This window comes from Haemaphysalis longicornis, unplaced genomic scaffold (assembly GCF_048455015.1).
Source record: "Haemaphysalis longicornis isolate Haplotype H1 unplaced genomic scaffold, Haemaphysalis longicornis Haplotype H1 scaffold_101, whole genome shotgun sequence".
Lineage (NCBI taxonomy): Eukaryota > Metazoa > Arthropoda > Arachnida > Ixodida > Ixodidae > Haemaphysalis > Haemaphysalis longicornis.
This window is the reverse complement of record NW_027526205.1, coordinates 85,252-100,691: the sequence shown is the minus strand read 5'-3', so window position 1 is coordinate 100,691 and position 15,440 is coordinate 85,252. Positions and strand designations below refer to the sequence as shown.

Below are 15,440 nucleotides of genomic sequence, written 5' to 3'. Positions count from 1 at the left end.
TCTATTTCTAAGTGCGCCCTTCGCTTCTTGGGGTTTGTCTGTAGAATATCAAGAGAATTCAGCAACCGTGTCTCACTACTAAAGCTTATTTGTCTGTTGCCCACCCTGTTTTAGAATATGCTTCTGTTGTTTAGAACGGCACGTGCCGTTCGAACAGTAATATTTTGGACAAAGTGCAAAATAAGTTCATTATTATCCACAAACATCGTTTCTCACGCCACAGTGGCAATGGTTCAGACTTTCTTATTTCTCCTCTCCAATGTTTAAAATCAAGACGAACCAATGCTGAACCAGTTTTTTTATTAAGACTTTTTCACGGGATAATTTCTTGTTCGGAGTTGCTTGCAAATGTAAACCTCAGAGTACAGTCGAAACTTACCCGTAATTCTCCTATACTTCGTACCCGTAACATGCAATCGACACTGCCCATTGTGCCACCTTCAAGAAACGAACAATCTCTACTCCCATAACACTGACCTGTTTCATGAATACACTTCTTCGGTCTTACATGTGCCCCCTTCTGACTTTGTATAATCCTGACTTCGTTACGCCGAGTTCTAATTTTATTTTTATTGCCCTATATTCGTTTTTCTTGCTCGCGTTTGTTACTGTTCCTACTCATATATATCTGTCCGTTTGTAGTGTCACATTTCTATGACAGTGTGTTTTATCATGTCGTGATTGTTCCAAGTTAAGTGTGCCGCAATCATTTATTTTGTTAAATGACCTCTAGGTTCGTAATTCTAGTTTTTTCTTCGCTTGTATTTTGTTGTTTTTCTCACTTTTGGATTTATTTGTGTGCCGTCGTCTCTCTTTTTCATAAGTGCGCCAGGACGAAGGCTATGGCTGTACCTGGGCACTATATTAATTAATTGATTGAATAATATCATTATTATTATCATTTATAGTAGCACACGGTTTGCTATTTTCCGTAATTTGTGTCATTTTTGAGTATTTCTAAATTTTTTTTGACCAGTTGTATTCATTTACGCTATTGTAACAATTACATCTAAAACTTTCGCGAGGTATGCGTTATTGTTGAGATGAAGGCGTTCATCGTTTGGATCTTTTCCGTAATTTTGTTTATATTTTTGTTAATTTTCAGTCTATCCAAATTTTGTGTGACCAGTTATCTCCATTTATGCCATTATAACGGTCGCAGGTGGAATGTTTGCGATATCTGCATTTTTGTAGGAATGCAGGACGTTACACTGTCCTGGATTCGGCAGCACTCGCCGAAGAATGTTGCGCATTAAAACGGTCCTCCCTCACCAGGAACCCATCCATGAGGGGGCTTGACAAATGACAAGGAACTGCGCAAGCTGTACAATTCTGCAAGTGGTATTTTGTAAACCTGTTTAAATATAAAATGACTTTTGAAGCAAAAAGATGACGTAAGCAAGCTTTTCAAGCACAATCTCTTGACTGGTTCAATACCAAGAAGGCGTACGTTAGCCATTGTTGCGTACGTCACTGTTATTTTTGTCATGCCTCCTGAGCAAGAGCAAGAGGTCTTTCAGAAATACGAAAAACCATCCATGCTGAGTATGTGTATACACCACAAAATAAGTGACGACATGATGACATGTAATTTTTGTAACCACAATCCACAATCAGCGGCCGCTAATTTAGTGCAAATTCTCGGCACATATGTTAAACAATCAGTATGTGTGAGAGAAGGGGCAGGTGCAGGAACGCTTTGCTTCTGAATACAGTTTTGTGTGCACGACGCTTTCTTCAAACTTATGAAAACATCTGTGCCTTCTAGTGTAGTCACGGTACTATTGCTAAGTGGACTACAACTTTCAACTGCAGGTTTGATTTCCAAGTTTTAGAGAAATCGAACTTCGCTGTGAGCTGTTAACAGAATGCGCAATATAGTTTGTTATCCGCCTTTGTTAGTCGTACTAAGAAGGAAAGACTTCGTGTGGTTGACGAAAGTGATAAGTGCGTATCCAGCGTTGTGGTTTGCAGATTGGGACTAACCTCGTTATTTAGAAAAAAAATTCATCAGCCTTTCCACTTTGTGAAGAACGGGGATGTTGGGGTTACTTACCTGAATCCTGTCATTTATGCACAAAAATGCGTTTTATTTTATTTTATTTATTTATTTTTTGTTTATTTATTTATTTATTTATTTATTTATTTATTTATTTATTTATTTATTTATTTATTTATTTATTTATTTATTTATTTATTCGTAGCTACGGCAGCCCACTGTTGCTAGGCAGGAGTGAGAATTCAGCAGAACAAGTGTAATAGCAATAAAAGAGAGCAGCATAGCAATACAAAACGCATAACCAGAAAAAACAAAGGGCAGCAGCGCAGTTGTTTAGTCGAAGGGAACGTATATGACCGGGCAATCTATTCCGATGCTCACTGCTTGAAGTGAGAAAACTGAATTTGAATATGTTATTTCTACAATGGTAAGGCTGGATGTTAAGATGGTGATTCCTTCTAATAAAGGACGGTGAGGCAAATGGTATGTATGTATCATGAGACATGCGATGTCCTCTATGATTAAGAGAGTGTAGCAATTACATTGAGGCATTGAGCCTGCGCGTGCGTGTTGTTGTGAGTTCCAGGGAAGGTAGGGCAAGGGAAGGTGAAAGGTAACGGTCATAACGATTGCAAATAATTCTGATAGCTTTTGCGATTGGGCATACTTCCCAGTAATTAGCTGTGTGAAATTTCGAAAGGCTAGCGCTTTAAATTAAAAAAACAAAATGCTGCGGCCCCCTGTGTCCTTTCAGCAGAAGAAGGCCATGTATTGGAAACAGACATAAAGTTCACAACATTTACAACGTTAATGCAAACTCTTTTATTAAAAGAGGGAAAATCTTGGCGTGTTGTGAAGTTCGAAGAGCAGCTAATTGCTATATGATTTGTTTTGGAATAGCCGCGATTAAAGAAGGCGTACAGTCGGCAAAAGCCTGGCCTATAATGCTCGAGCAGCCTGCCCCGGCCTGCGCGGGAGACACCTTGTGATAATGCCTAGTTTGAAAGCGGCAGAATGTGAGCATACGCTGCTCATATCAGCGCGATGGCTGTGTCCCTCCCCGCTGTGCCCCTCACCTTGGCTTCCACACCTTCTTAGACCGTGATAAGCGCCGCATGCCTGCGATGCCGGCTGCACAGTCGGGATCAATTTGAAAGTGATCCCTCGGGTGGTAAAGAAACCGGAAACAGCGTTTTGCTACGTGTTGTATCTGGGTTGTATTCTGGGTTGTATCATTCAAGAGGCTCCGAGCAGAAGAAGGCAGCGCTATCTTTATTAATAAAGTTTTAAAACTGCCGCTACGGAGCTTGAACGCCCCGGTGAATGATGCTGTGGTGATCACCTTAAAATTGATTATGACGTACAATCATTTTCTGTCACCACACTTTTTTCTTATATAGCCATACTGTGACAGCAGACCAAACTTCTGTAGTGTTCACAACTTCACTGTGAATCATGAGAACTAAATGAGATATGGTATATTTACAGTCTTCTTATAAACACTTTCAGTATAGCTGTCTTCAAGAAGCCCGAATTCGATTGACAGCTATAGCTCATTTGCGATTAACCGGTGACAAGCATTTTTCGTATCCCAACAACGCGTGAACAGACAAACATTGACCACCACCGGATGGTAGCTGTAAACAGCTTCACTATAAAAACACCGAAAAGCTGTCAATATTAGGCAGCCCTATTATGAATGCCACGCTTGAACTTTTCCCAAGGCATGTTCTTTTCATACCACTCAAAGCAGGTACGCCGTCATGAAAAACGAAAGCGCGCTTTGTTTTTGTTTTTTTCATCCTTCGCCACCTCAATAGCAGGTGTAAAGCGTAAGGATCGTAAGTAATTAGTAAAGGACGTGAACCGTGGCGCAACCAGTTTGGAGCAATAATAACAACAAATGCGAGAACACTCTGCTTGTTGTTGAAATGTATATCTCTGTGTTTGTAAATTACGTTCTTGATTGTTTTTCTTGAGGCGAGTTACCCTACTTTACCCCGAGTTACCATTCAAGGAAACCAAGAGGGCTCGAATAGGTCCCTCGGAGCCCTTCCAACCATCTTCGCCAAGGCCTCCGAAGCGCAAGGGCAAGATGCGCCTTAAAAAAACACGAAAAAAAAACACCTAACACAACTGCTGCTTCTTGTCACACACAGTCACCCCTGATGAAGCAGCCGAGTAGGCTCCGAAACGTTGGGACCAATTTCAATAAACGCCCTTAGTTGGTATATTTGTCCCTTCCTCAAGTTCAACTCAACCAGACAGAGTTCTGTCGAGGATGTTCACATTCCTGAAAACAGGGTAGTATATTACACTGCTGCTCCTCTAAACACAAGCATTCGAGTGTTTTTCATAGTTGATGAGTGTGATTTGCAAATTTTTTATTTCTTCTGGACCGGACAGCTGAAAATTTATTTCGCTTTATTTCCACACTAAAGATATAGGTACGTCCGTAGTCCTAGCTCCAAACTGATCCAAACAGCCTTCAGTTCCTTCAGCCGAAATTCACTGCGTAGAAAAACAGGAGAAGAGACGATCGGGAATAAACAAGGCTGAAGTCCCAAATACGAATACAATACGCACATGGGAATCTTCGTTGCTCCACGCTGAGCTTCGTAATAAATGACAAGCGTAAAAGGCCTTCATTAACAAAAAAATTGGCCGCGTATCTGCTCCTTTGGTTGCAAATGCCGTCAAAAGACGATTCTTCATCGCTTTTGCGAAGTAAATGCCTCCCTTCGCTCTCCCGCTCCCCTCTCATGTTGTTCCTCTTGCGTCGCGCGCCTCCCAAGGTAAAGACGGCAAAGGTTTGCTTAAATCATTTTAAATTTCCCGCGTTCCACTGCTCAAAACCGGGTGTCTCGATGCGAACGCTGCCGTACGGCGAAGGCGCGCGTTAATCGAGGCGCCCTACTTCAACGTTTATAGAACCGCGTTTCCCTACTCCACGTGCGTTGCAAGCAGAACATGGAACCTATCAAGTGGAACCTTGCGTAACTGTTGCCGGTTGATTTCTTAAAATGGCGCCAGAAGCTATACTGGCGCGGGCGAAAGCAGGCGACGGCGGAGTGAATTCTTTTTCTGCAGTTGATGAAGTATTTAATTTCGCAAAAGTCAAGCATGTTTGATTTTTTTTATAAAATTACACTGCAAATATCACTTCTGTATTGATTTGTTGTCTCATATTTGCGTAATGTCTTGTTCTTCTTCAACAACGTTGACAAGTATGAACATTACACCGGACATAGACGAGTAGATTTAGCTGTGACTATATAAGACTATTGCGCAGGCATTGTTTTGCTTGGCCGGGTGGCTGAATCGAGTCACAGACAGACAGAAGGACAGACAGACAGACATACAGACATACAGACAGACCAAAAGTTTCGGGTTTAAGTAGCCCAAGAAAGACTAACGTCTTTAAAAAACATCAGGTTATATGACTAATAAACGAAACGATGTACTAAAGTCTGTGATTTCTTCAATCATTGTAAATGTCAGAGGACGAACTTACATTCCCTTAACCGGCCAATTCTAAACATTTCTATTCCGGACAAGCCAGAACTCCGACTTATTCTTACGTTTTCACTTTAAAGAACTGTTTTAATACTGGCTTGAAGCATTGCAGACGCAAAACCGTCTGATCGCTCGAGTGCATTTAGGTTGTGGGTTGCATAAGAATTTGAGGAAGTACCGATCGGATACGTTCTTGCACGAAGGATGGGGCCACCATGTAGGTCATCTCTCTTACCGTAAATGTTATTGTGCTTCTGCCTACAACCAAGAATTGGTACTCTGGTGCGTCGAACGGGCAGTAATAGACGAATGAAACACGATCATAAAAATATGAATCAGAACAACGCAATAGCGCCATGTCTTTCCTTGAAAGTTAAGCTGATGCTCGACCTAATTACAGCAAAAATGTTGGAAAATGTGGCTTCCCAAGTATACTAATAGCACACCATTATTGGAGCGATACGAACAGTATTTTACAGTTTTTCGTGTGCTGGTTCACATGTTCGTGTTCGCATTTCATTTGCCTATGACCGCACGTACGTTGTAAAATTGCAGCCGGCAATGTGTATCCTCGTGCTTATTTACTTGCGTTTCACCCTAATACTTTTTTTTATTTAAACAGCTCTGCAACCATCTAGCTTTTACCTAACAATCCCCAGGCCTGTATTCCGATTTAACAAATACAATGGTTCTAGGCGCGTTTTATCCAAACTACTAGTCTGATAACACACTACAAGAGCCGGGCCTGCTCTAAACTTCGTTTGGATGGCTGAATAAGGACTAAGCATCGGCTTGTCCGTCACGCAGCACGGTTTGATCGAGGAATGACGTAAATTCTTTTTTCACCAGGTCTGCGCGTCTTTTTCTTTATAACTGGCGCAATACCTGGTTTCATTTTTCTCATATATTCATTGGGGCATTGATGCCAATATGTAATTATTAGGCTCTGCTTGAGTGGCATAGTGGAATAGAGCCGCGTAAAGGACGTCTTTAGGGCAGTATAACATAGACTTCAGAAGCAACATCGTGTGGCTTTACGCCTTTTATTTTAGTCGTTTTTAGAACATTTACATTGCTACTATCTCATTTCTATACAAAGGCTCGGTACTGAGCGCCATCTTCATTTCGTACACTTCTGTAGGGGCTGACTAAACGCCAAAGAGTGGTTTATTTTTCGGATGTTGCTCATAAATAACCAATGCAAAGCATACAGAAATCTTAGCTTGCAAACGAGCAAGCGCGAAAACTGACAAGCGTCATGTGAAGACCGAGTCCAACGGCGACCAAATGCAGAAGAAATGGCACCAAGTAATTCATAAGCAGAAACAAAGTGACTGCTTCTCGGAAAACGCATCTTAACACTAAGGTGGAGCTACAGCAAACTGTAGCAATTAAGTTCGAATGAACCTGAGGCCACGACGTCCCTAAACCGCTCTTACAAGTTTTGCCAATCGGCCTTTTAGTGTCTGTGATACCGGAAACGGAATGGCAACAGCTGGAACCGACGTGATTTGTTTTTCTATGCATTACATCAACGGATCGGTTTTCAGTGATGCCTGTCCATGCACTGCAGCTAAAATGTAAAGCATGGGATCTATATGGGCCTTTAAGGCAAACCTGGATCAATTTCGTTTAGGAGCTCGAATACTCCTCCAGTGCTGCATTTTCCCATTACAGCACTGCTTTTTGAGTCGATAGTCTTTAATAAGCTACTAATAAGCAAACGTTTAGTTCATACGTCTGTCGGTCCCTAATTCACCCGCCCGGCAAAAGAAAAAAAGTGTTTGAACTCGAAGTATATAGAGACAGTACGTATGGAAACCGCATGAACTGCTGCCATGCCTCATATCTGGCCGCCCTATTTTTCCCAACGGAAACCTCCCTCATTTTTTAGGTAAAACATAACAAATACCGCAGAGCACAAGCGTTGCTTTAAAAGAGTCTCCTTTCATTGGTATTTTACGTTGGCAAATAAACGCTACGCATTTAAACAGTCAAAATGAGGCAAGGTAAAAGCAACCTTTTCGAAAATTTCTGATCGGGTTATTTTCAGCTACACAAAGCGAAATATTTGAGAAATTGCCCGTTTTCTAAGAGGTGGCACGCTATCAATGCTGACCCGAGAAACCAGAATTCAACAAAGGTCAATTCGCTAACTTTTGCGGAGATACAAACAGGAGGTGATTAGAGTGAGGAGCGGGAGTAGGAGAGATGATAGGCCGTTAGGTGGCAGCGGCGGCAAACAGCAATACTGCTTCGACGATATTTGCAGCAAAAAAGGGAAATAAACGTCAAATGTTTTGGCTACTTCCACTCGTCCCCAGTTATTTTCTTATATGTTGGAAGCACTGGTTTCACAAAATACAGTGTAAAGGCTTGCAGCAGCCTTAGCGCCGCCTATATGCTGTTTAAAAATATTGCCATTATTTCTTAGGGCGCATTTGATAGTGCATCTGCTGAAGAGCGAGTGTAAATGAACTTATGATCTTTCCAAGGACTGCAACTTCAGCGCTTCAATTAGTCACGCTTCCTTAGTAATGATTGCCCAGAAATTATACTCTAGTCCCCAGCCTAGCTCCTTGCTGTCGACTATGTGTACTGAGCATTTCGTTGGAGTGAATTATTGATACTGGCCAAATTTTGAATATCCTTCATAAAAATACAGCCTATTACTGAAGAATAAAATGGCCATGGGTAATATCAGTTTTCAAATTAATTGGCTTCTTTGAACAATAAAATTGCCATAGCCCCTTTAAAGCTCTCACGAATTAGGACATGTATTAAAATTGAAAATATTAAACAGTACTTACAAAACATATGGTTGAAGATTCATGCACAAACCTTGACGTTTTAAATGGATCGCCGGTGTCGAATGTGTCCTGCATTCACAACAAAATATAACATAATAAGACAGCAATGGTCAAGCTTGCCACAATGAGTAATAATATCTGCAGGTCTTTGAGACGCACAAATTAAAAATATATTTATTTTCGCGCGCGAAATGAGTTTTGCGGCATATAGCGGCTGGGAAATATTGTCCTATAAAATAAACGTAAGCAACTCTATGACGTTTGAAACAGTACGTGAGCCTTCTTACTACACAAAACCAGCTCGACAAAATTACGGGCCTTGTACAAAGAGATATTGAGCCAGTACGCAAAACAATTTTACGTATATCTGTACACCTTTAGTGGAAGCGATTAAAAATAATTGCTTTCGTGAGCATGTACGTATAGCAAGGAATGCACTCTAAAAATTTCTTGGCTAACTCTCCTCACAAGTAATCGTCGATGATTTATTGAACCAGTTCTTACACCAGTCGGTTCGTCTGCCGCTAAGTTAGTCAATCTAGGTTAAATTTTCTTCGCAAGCAGAAATCACAATACAATTACTTGGTAGGCTAAACATATTGTTGAAGCCGGCCCACAAGAACTGGAGACAAGTGTGAAGGATTGGAGCGTGCCTTTCTTTAATACTCGGTCTTCAGAAAACGTTGATGTTCACCGATACATGGAAACGTGTTGCCTCAGCCAACATTTTTTAGGCTCACGTAAGTAAATTAGACATTTTATAACTAAAACGGCACCATTGTAACAATTTCGAACGCTTGTTGTTACATGGCGTGCTCTTTTTGGCTGTAAAAAGAATTATTGAAACTTTTGCCTTCGTTATACCTATGAAAGCATTTTATATGTAACCACAACGCCTACAAGGAAGTTGTCCAATATAAAACGAACGTAAATTTGTGTTTAGAAAACAGTGTCACTCACCTGCAGCCGCCTTTATGCGCCGGTAATTTTCCTTTTGCTGTGTAAGAATACCTCTTATTTTGCCGAATATGGATTGTCTGTGAGCCGGCCCTGTGAAAACATGCGGTCAAGGAGTGCATTATTTTCTAGAAAATCTTCGCAGTAAGATCTTTGAGGGCAACTATCCAATAGGCATATTTAAAATTCAGATCTAGGACACCTCTAGCGGGGAAGTGTTACGAAGTACCCTAATTCCCCCGCTTTCGTGGCATGGTCACTTTTAACACCCATCTTGAGGTTTTTTAATGTCCGCTAACCGGCCCCACGCGGTAGACAAATCCGACGGGTTGGGCCCTAAGCGAACAACATAAGCTTTGGTGCTCCAGTATATTCTGTTCGCGCTAAAATATCCAACTTGTATTACTCTTTATTATTAGATATTAACAGTACATACAATATATATTGTTGTACACCTCAATCAAACCATGTTTCAAAAATAATAGGCTCCAATCGACGCTATCGAGGTGATTAGAAAGCCTTTAAACGACGCCCACAACAATTGTCCATGCGACGTCACGTGAATTCCCACACGTGGCCGAACAAAGAGTGAAACCAGAGATTGTGATAGCCGTTACCTGGAATTCGCAGGGGCGGCCCCCCTAACGCAGCAGCGATGGCCACGGCCAGGCTATAGCGGTGGGCGCCGCCGCTGTAGCCCGGCCGTGCGTCGGCAGAAAAAAAAATGGAGAGGAGCACCTTTCGAAGGGCGAGACAGCGGAACCTAGACATCCTCATGTGCTAACTCGGGTCTGCACCACCGCGCGACACAAGCGCAGACACTGAAACAATCCGTCCTGTGAGCTTAGTGATTACCTTTTATGCCTATTCAAACTAGTTTGTTTAGTGAGCTTGAGAATTTCGAGAAAGTTGAGGGAACTTTTATTATCACTACTTGTCCAAAGAAGTGGCCCCTTTCGACTTTTGTATTAGGTCTTAAAACACAACTGAATTGGTATTCACCAAATTAGAAAACGAAGTCCCATTCGTGGCAAGCATTGTTTTTGAAAAAGGTAGCGTTTCTCTAGCGACGAATTGTGCGTATGTGGTCTATACATTTTGTTTTCCCGCCCTGCGAACCAATCCTTCACGCATATTAGCCGTACGACCACTTAATTACGTAGGGTCCGGATTACCCAGGAGGTGCCGTCGAATAAGTTAATCAAGCCATGCGAAGGAAGCGCCCAATGGACGCGAAGCTGCGCCAAAACAGCCCTATACAACCATCGCTAAAGTAGACGGCAAAGCCGTATCACCGACGCACCCGCCGGCAAGCAGGCCCCTCTGCGCGGGGAACGCTGGGTAAATTCGCGGTGCTATCTACAGTGTCCTCAGTGCGTGAAACTCTCCACCCCTCCCTCCCTCCCTCCACGCTCTCCGCCGCGTTGGGAGTTTATTGCCCGCACGCAGCAAAAGAGCCGTTGGCTTGTACAGGCAGAAAGCTTTGCTTTAAAAAGCATTGGTGTGCAGTTAGTGAAGTCAGTAACCTTCCACGGTCAATGCCCCAGCTTCTGTGAGCAATATCTCCGCAAGGAAGTTTCAAAGGACAAGATACACTGTAGGTGGCGACCCTGATCCTCCTGAGCTTCTAATACTTCCTCTGAGCGCGGATCTCGCCATCAGTAAGGCATGTCCGCGCCCGCTTCCAACCTTATCGCTCGTGAAAGGTTAGGGAAGGAGAAAGATAATTAGAATGCTTACTGCAGGGGATTACTCGACCGGTCCAAACTTGTGTACTGCCACTACCTGCGAGTCACTGTTGATAAATTATGCGTACATCATGCGCGCATAGCTCTACCCTTGTTATGTCTGGGCCGGGCGGAGCCGCTCTAAGTTCGGCCATTCGGCCACGACGACTACTCGAGACAGCTTCGGAAACCGAGTGTGTATATCACGTCATGTTGGCGCGACTCGTGAGAGAAGAGAATATGAGATCGACGTGATTGCCAGACGAGCTGAGATAACGGCTGCGGATTGAGCGAGTCAAGGCAGCCACTCTTGCGCCATATTTGAAATGGTTCTTGTCGCTCCTGCGTTCGTGGTTGGCGTAAAGCCTGGGTATCCGCTGTAGACGGGCACAATGGCCGATGGAGCGGTGAAAAGCATTTCTTGTTTGGATAGTGACAAGTACTTAAAGTGAAAGCCAGCCGCTTCGGTCAAAGACATGTTCTTGGCGGTCTACCTTGGTTTGCTGACGTGAAACCTACTGTTGGCAGACCGCACCCTTGCCTCGGTCCTATTTTGCGCCGTGATGTCTACGTCACAGAAAACTGAAAGGAAGGCGGGAGAGAGAAATGCCAACTTTCTTTGCGAATTTTTCAGGAAATAACGCGTTTTTATTCGTCGAACAAAGGCTGAGAGTGCTACGAAATGTGTGATCTTTCAGTTAACACGGAAATTTATTAAGCCTGTACTATCCCTTCAAACCTAATACACCCATTTTAGAAGTCCTATGCGTCAATTGCTTGATATAGTAAGAACCTGAATTAAAGCATTACCAAAACCGCGATGAGTACTTAAAACTTGAAAAATTCGGAAAGCTACCAAAAACACTTCCCTGATACCGGATTCAATCATTAGCCTCCTGGTGTAAAAGCAGGTGCTGCAACACAGTACCACACGAGCAACTCCAGGAATGAGTTTTTGGGCAATATTTACACCAGAGTATGTCCGCGTAGAGTGCTCAGCCAATCAGAGGAGACTGCCATGAGAACTTTCTTGCGGTAATTTTAACGGTTGTAATAATAGGCACTACCTATCGGTATGCAATCCTTGGAAGACTTCGTTTCATGGGCGCCGACCTGGGCACCTGGTACTGAAGGACAAGATGGTGACTTGTCCGCGAGCATCGTGAGATATCTCTACGAATGGATGGCCGGCGACAGCCCAAGCCAGCTGACCGCCTGCTCACGCCGACTGTCATGACGATGTGCTCATGGTCGTTTCATGCTCGGCGCTCACTTCCTGCTGACATGGTCTTTTGAATGTTTAAGAAGTGCTTCATAAGTAGTTCTCCCGACTGCACCGAGGTCGACTGACTGTATGGGAGGCAGCCGGACGGGGGTAGACATTCTACGAGATTTCAGACTGCTCTCAGGGGTAACGTGAGACGAAAAATGTGCGTCCATAAAACGATGTTGTATACGTAATTTTTATATGCGGAGCATCTCTTGCTCGGGGGTATGTCCCGCGGCGTCGGCGTCCGCACTCACACTAGCATGCGCAACTCTCCTCCTTCCCGCTCTCCAACAGCTGCGCGTTACTCTCTCCACTTCTCTCCTACCACCTGCTTGCGCTTCTTCTGCGTTCTCGCTTCTGCTCTCGCGGCGCATGAGCTACTCTCCTCCTCTAGTCTCCTCTCCCTCAAGTGTGAATATCAAGCGGGTAGAACGCTGCGCGCGTTCAGCGCAGCGCTTGCTTCGGTTGACTCGGTTGATGCTTCCGATGAAGTGTGATGGAAGCAACAGTCCCGTCAGTTAGTGGCCTGACGCAAGCACGCGTCAGCATCAGCCCAAACACTAATAGCAACGTTACGTCCACTCAAGACAAAGCTGCGAAGCGAAGGGCACGTGACGCAGAACGCAAACGCTTGAAGCGAGCGGCGGACCCTGAACTTCGTCAGCGCGAAGCAGCTTCGAAGCGTCAATGTCGAGCAGCGGATCGTGAGCTTCGGCAACGTCAAGCAGCGTCGGTTCCAGAACATCGAGCGGCGGTACCGGAACTCCGACAATTTGAAGTGGAACGCAAACATACGAAGCGAGCGGCGGAACCGAACCTTCGAGAACGGGAAGCCGTTTGTAAACGTCAACAACGTCTACATTCCCATGGGGGGTTCCGTTTCGTTCCGTTGTGTTAGTAGTTGGGTTTGGGGGAAATGTAGGTGAACCCCGCGATACTCCGCATCCTACTCAGGGTTCCCCTCGGGAAGAAGGAGTAATTTTTTTTATATCAGGGCTGCATGGTAAGGGGGTGGACCATAAATCTGGCTCGGCCAATATTCCGACTTATAAGGCATATTGATTTGCAGGGAAGCGCTCCTAATGTTTTGAAGACTAAATGTGTAGGTGACGAAGACAAAAGTGATGATTATACCGGCTTTAATCTTCTATCCTTAAAAGGTGTCGCCGCTTCGGAGGCCTCATTTAAAACCTATTCATTGAGTGGAAGGTAGCTAGGATCAGCGTAGTGGTAAGGGTCACAGTGAAGACATATGGTCACTAGTGTCGACGAGGCAAAATTCCATGATTTCTTCCGGCAGTGCACACAGTGAAATAAACGATCAGCATCTTCCAAGAAGCACGTGCATTCTACTGAAACTTAGGCTTTGTGATCTTCCGTTCTCTTCGTCTGGTGCTGAGGCGCTGCAGACTAAGTGCTTCTCCTGTTTGGAACACTGGGTCACACTGAGAGAGTGAACTTAAAGAAAATGTCTGTGAGTGGTACACAGCATCATGTACGTGCTTCTTAGTGCTTCAAACAGTAAGTGATGTGTTAAGCACCTGGTATAACTCCAAAAGGCTCGAGCGACTAACACTCTATTGGCTTTCCTGCGAGGTATAGGACGGGGTCAGACTTTCTAAACAATGTTTTATTAGTTGGCCCATCTTCATCTTCATCACTTCATTCATTTCATTCGTCTCATACATCTGCTGTAGCAACCTAGGGGTATTTGCAAGGCCTACCTTACCAGTACTAATAAAGAATATTCAGTCTCTTGGTCTGTCACTAAGCAAATCTTACAATGGGGAACTTGGTCTCTCTTGAGTAGCGGCAACCTAAATGAGTGAGCATGTGTTATAAATCACTGCGAGTCTACCACAATGCTCATTGCTGCTGATTAATGGTGCCCGGGTAAACAATGAGATTTAATCCGCTGTGTGCGGGTGGTTGGAAAGCGAAGCTTCAAATGACACCCACCACAATTGGGCATGTGACTTCACTAGAATTCACACACGTGGCTCTACAAAGAGTGAAACCAGAGATTCTGCACGCCGCTACCTGGAATTCGTGGGGTGGGGGGGGTTCCGAACGCACCAGCGTTGGCCACTGCCGAGATAGCATAGCGGACACTGGTGCTGAAACCCAGCCGGGCGTCAGCCGAAAGAAAACGCGGAGGAGCGGCTTTCGAAGGCTGAGACAGCGGAACCTATTCACCCTGATGTGCTAGCTGGGGGCTACACCACTCCGCGACAAAAGTGCATGCACCGAAACAATTCGGTATGCAAGCTGAGTGATTACCGTTTATATTGATTTGAACTAGTTATTTTAGTACGTTTGAGAATGGCGAGAAAGCTGAGGGAAGGTTTACAATCGCTATTTATCCAAACCAGTTGCTCCTTTCGCCTTTTGTAATACCTCTTAAAACACAACCGAATTGGTATTTACCAATTTAGGAACGGGGTCCCATTCGTGGCAAGCAGTGCACAAAAGGTAGCGTTTCTCTAGCGGCCAGATGTCTGTATGGGGTCTCTACATTTTGTTTTCCCGCCCTGCAAACCAATCCTTAACGTATCTTTACCGTACGGCCCCTTAATTCCATCGGGTCCGGGGTACTCAGGCGGTGATGTCGAACAAGTTAATCAAGCCGTGCGAATGACGCGATCAATAGACGAGAAGCTGCGCCAACGCAGGCCGAATACAACGTTTGCTAAAACAGACGACAAAGTCCTCCCGCCGACGCGCGCGCCGGTGTGATCAGGCACCTGCGCGCGGGGACCGCTGGGTAGCCATTCTCAGCGCCATCTACACCTTGCTCGGTGAGTGAAAACCACCCTTCTGCTCCTCAGCTACGTTGGGAGTTTGTTGTCGCGAACGCCACGAAGGAACCGTTGGCTAGTAGAGATGGGAGGCTTTGCTTTAAAAATGCCCGTGTATTATTTTGGCGCACATTAAGATGTCCAGACAGTCGAAATTACTTCAGAACCCTCCACTACGGTGCGCCTCTAAGAAAACGTGGTAGCTTTGGCCCGTTAAAGCCCCAAAACTTGCATTTTCTCCTTTCGAAAGCAATGAGAGGCTTGATAAGGAGAATGAGCACCATCACTTATTATTGCAAGTACTAAGGGGCACACGGGGGATGAAGGAGCATGCGGGTGACCGCGTTGTGGTGCGTGGAGCCT

At 44.4% G+C, this 15,440-nt stretch overlaps 1 protein-coding gene across 2 annotated transcripts in view; it reads right to left on the bottom strand.

The window, feature by feature from the left end:
* Positions 1-4,368: 4,368 nt before the first annotated feature.
* LOC144160520 (uncharacterized) overlaps positions 4,369-15,440 on the bottom strand; it is a 79,676-nt gene continuing 68,604 nt past the window's right edge. For both annotated transcript variants that reach the window (XM_077691787.1, XM_077691788.1), the window contains exons 15-17: positions 9,286-9,375; positions 8,326-8,394; positions 4,369-4,510 (exon numbers count right to left, since the gene is read on the bottom strand). In XM_077691787.1, coding sequence (XP_077547913.1) covers positions 8,366-8,394; positions 9,286-9,375 — 119 coding nt within the window. In that variant the 3' untranslated portion in view covers positions 4,369-4,510; positions 8,326-8,365. The remainder of the gene's footprint in view (positions 4,511-8,325; positions 8,395-9,285; positions 9,376-15,440) is intronic.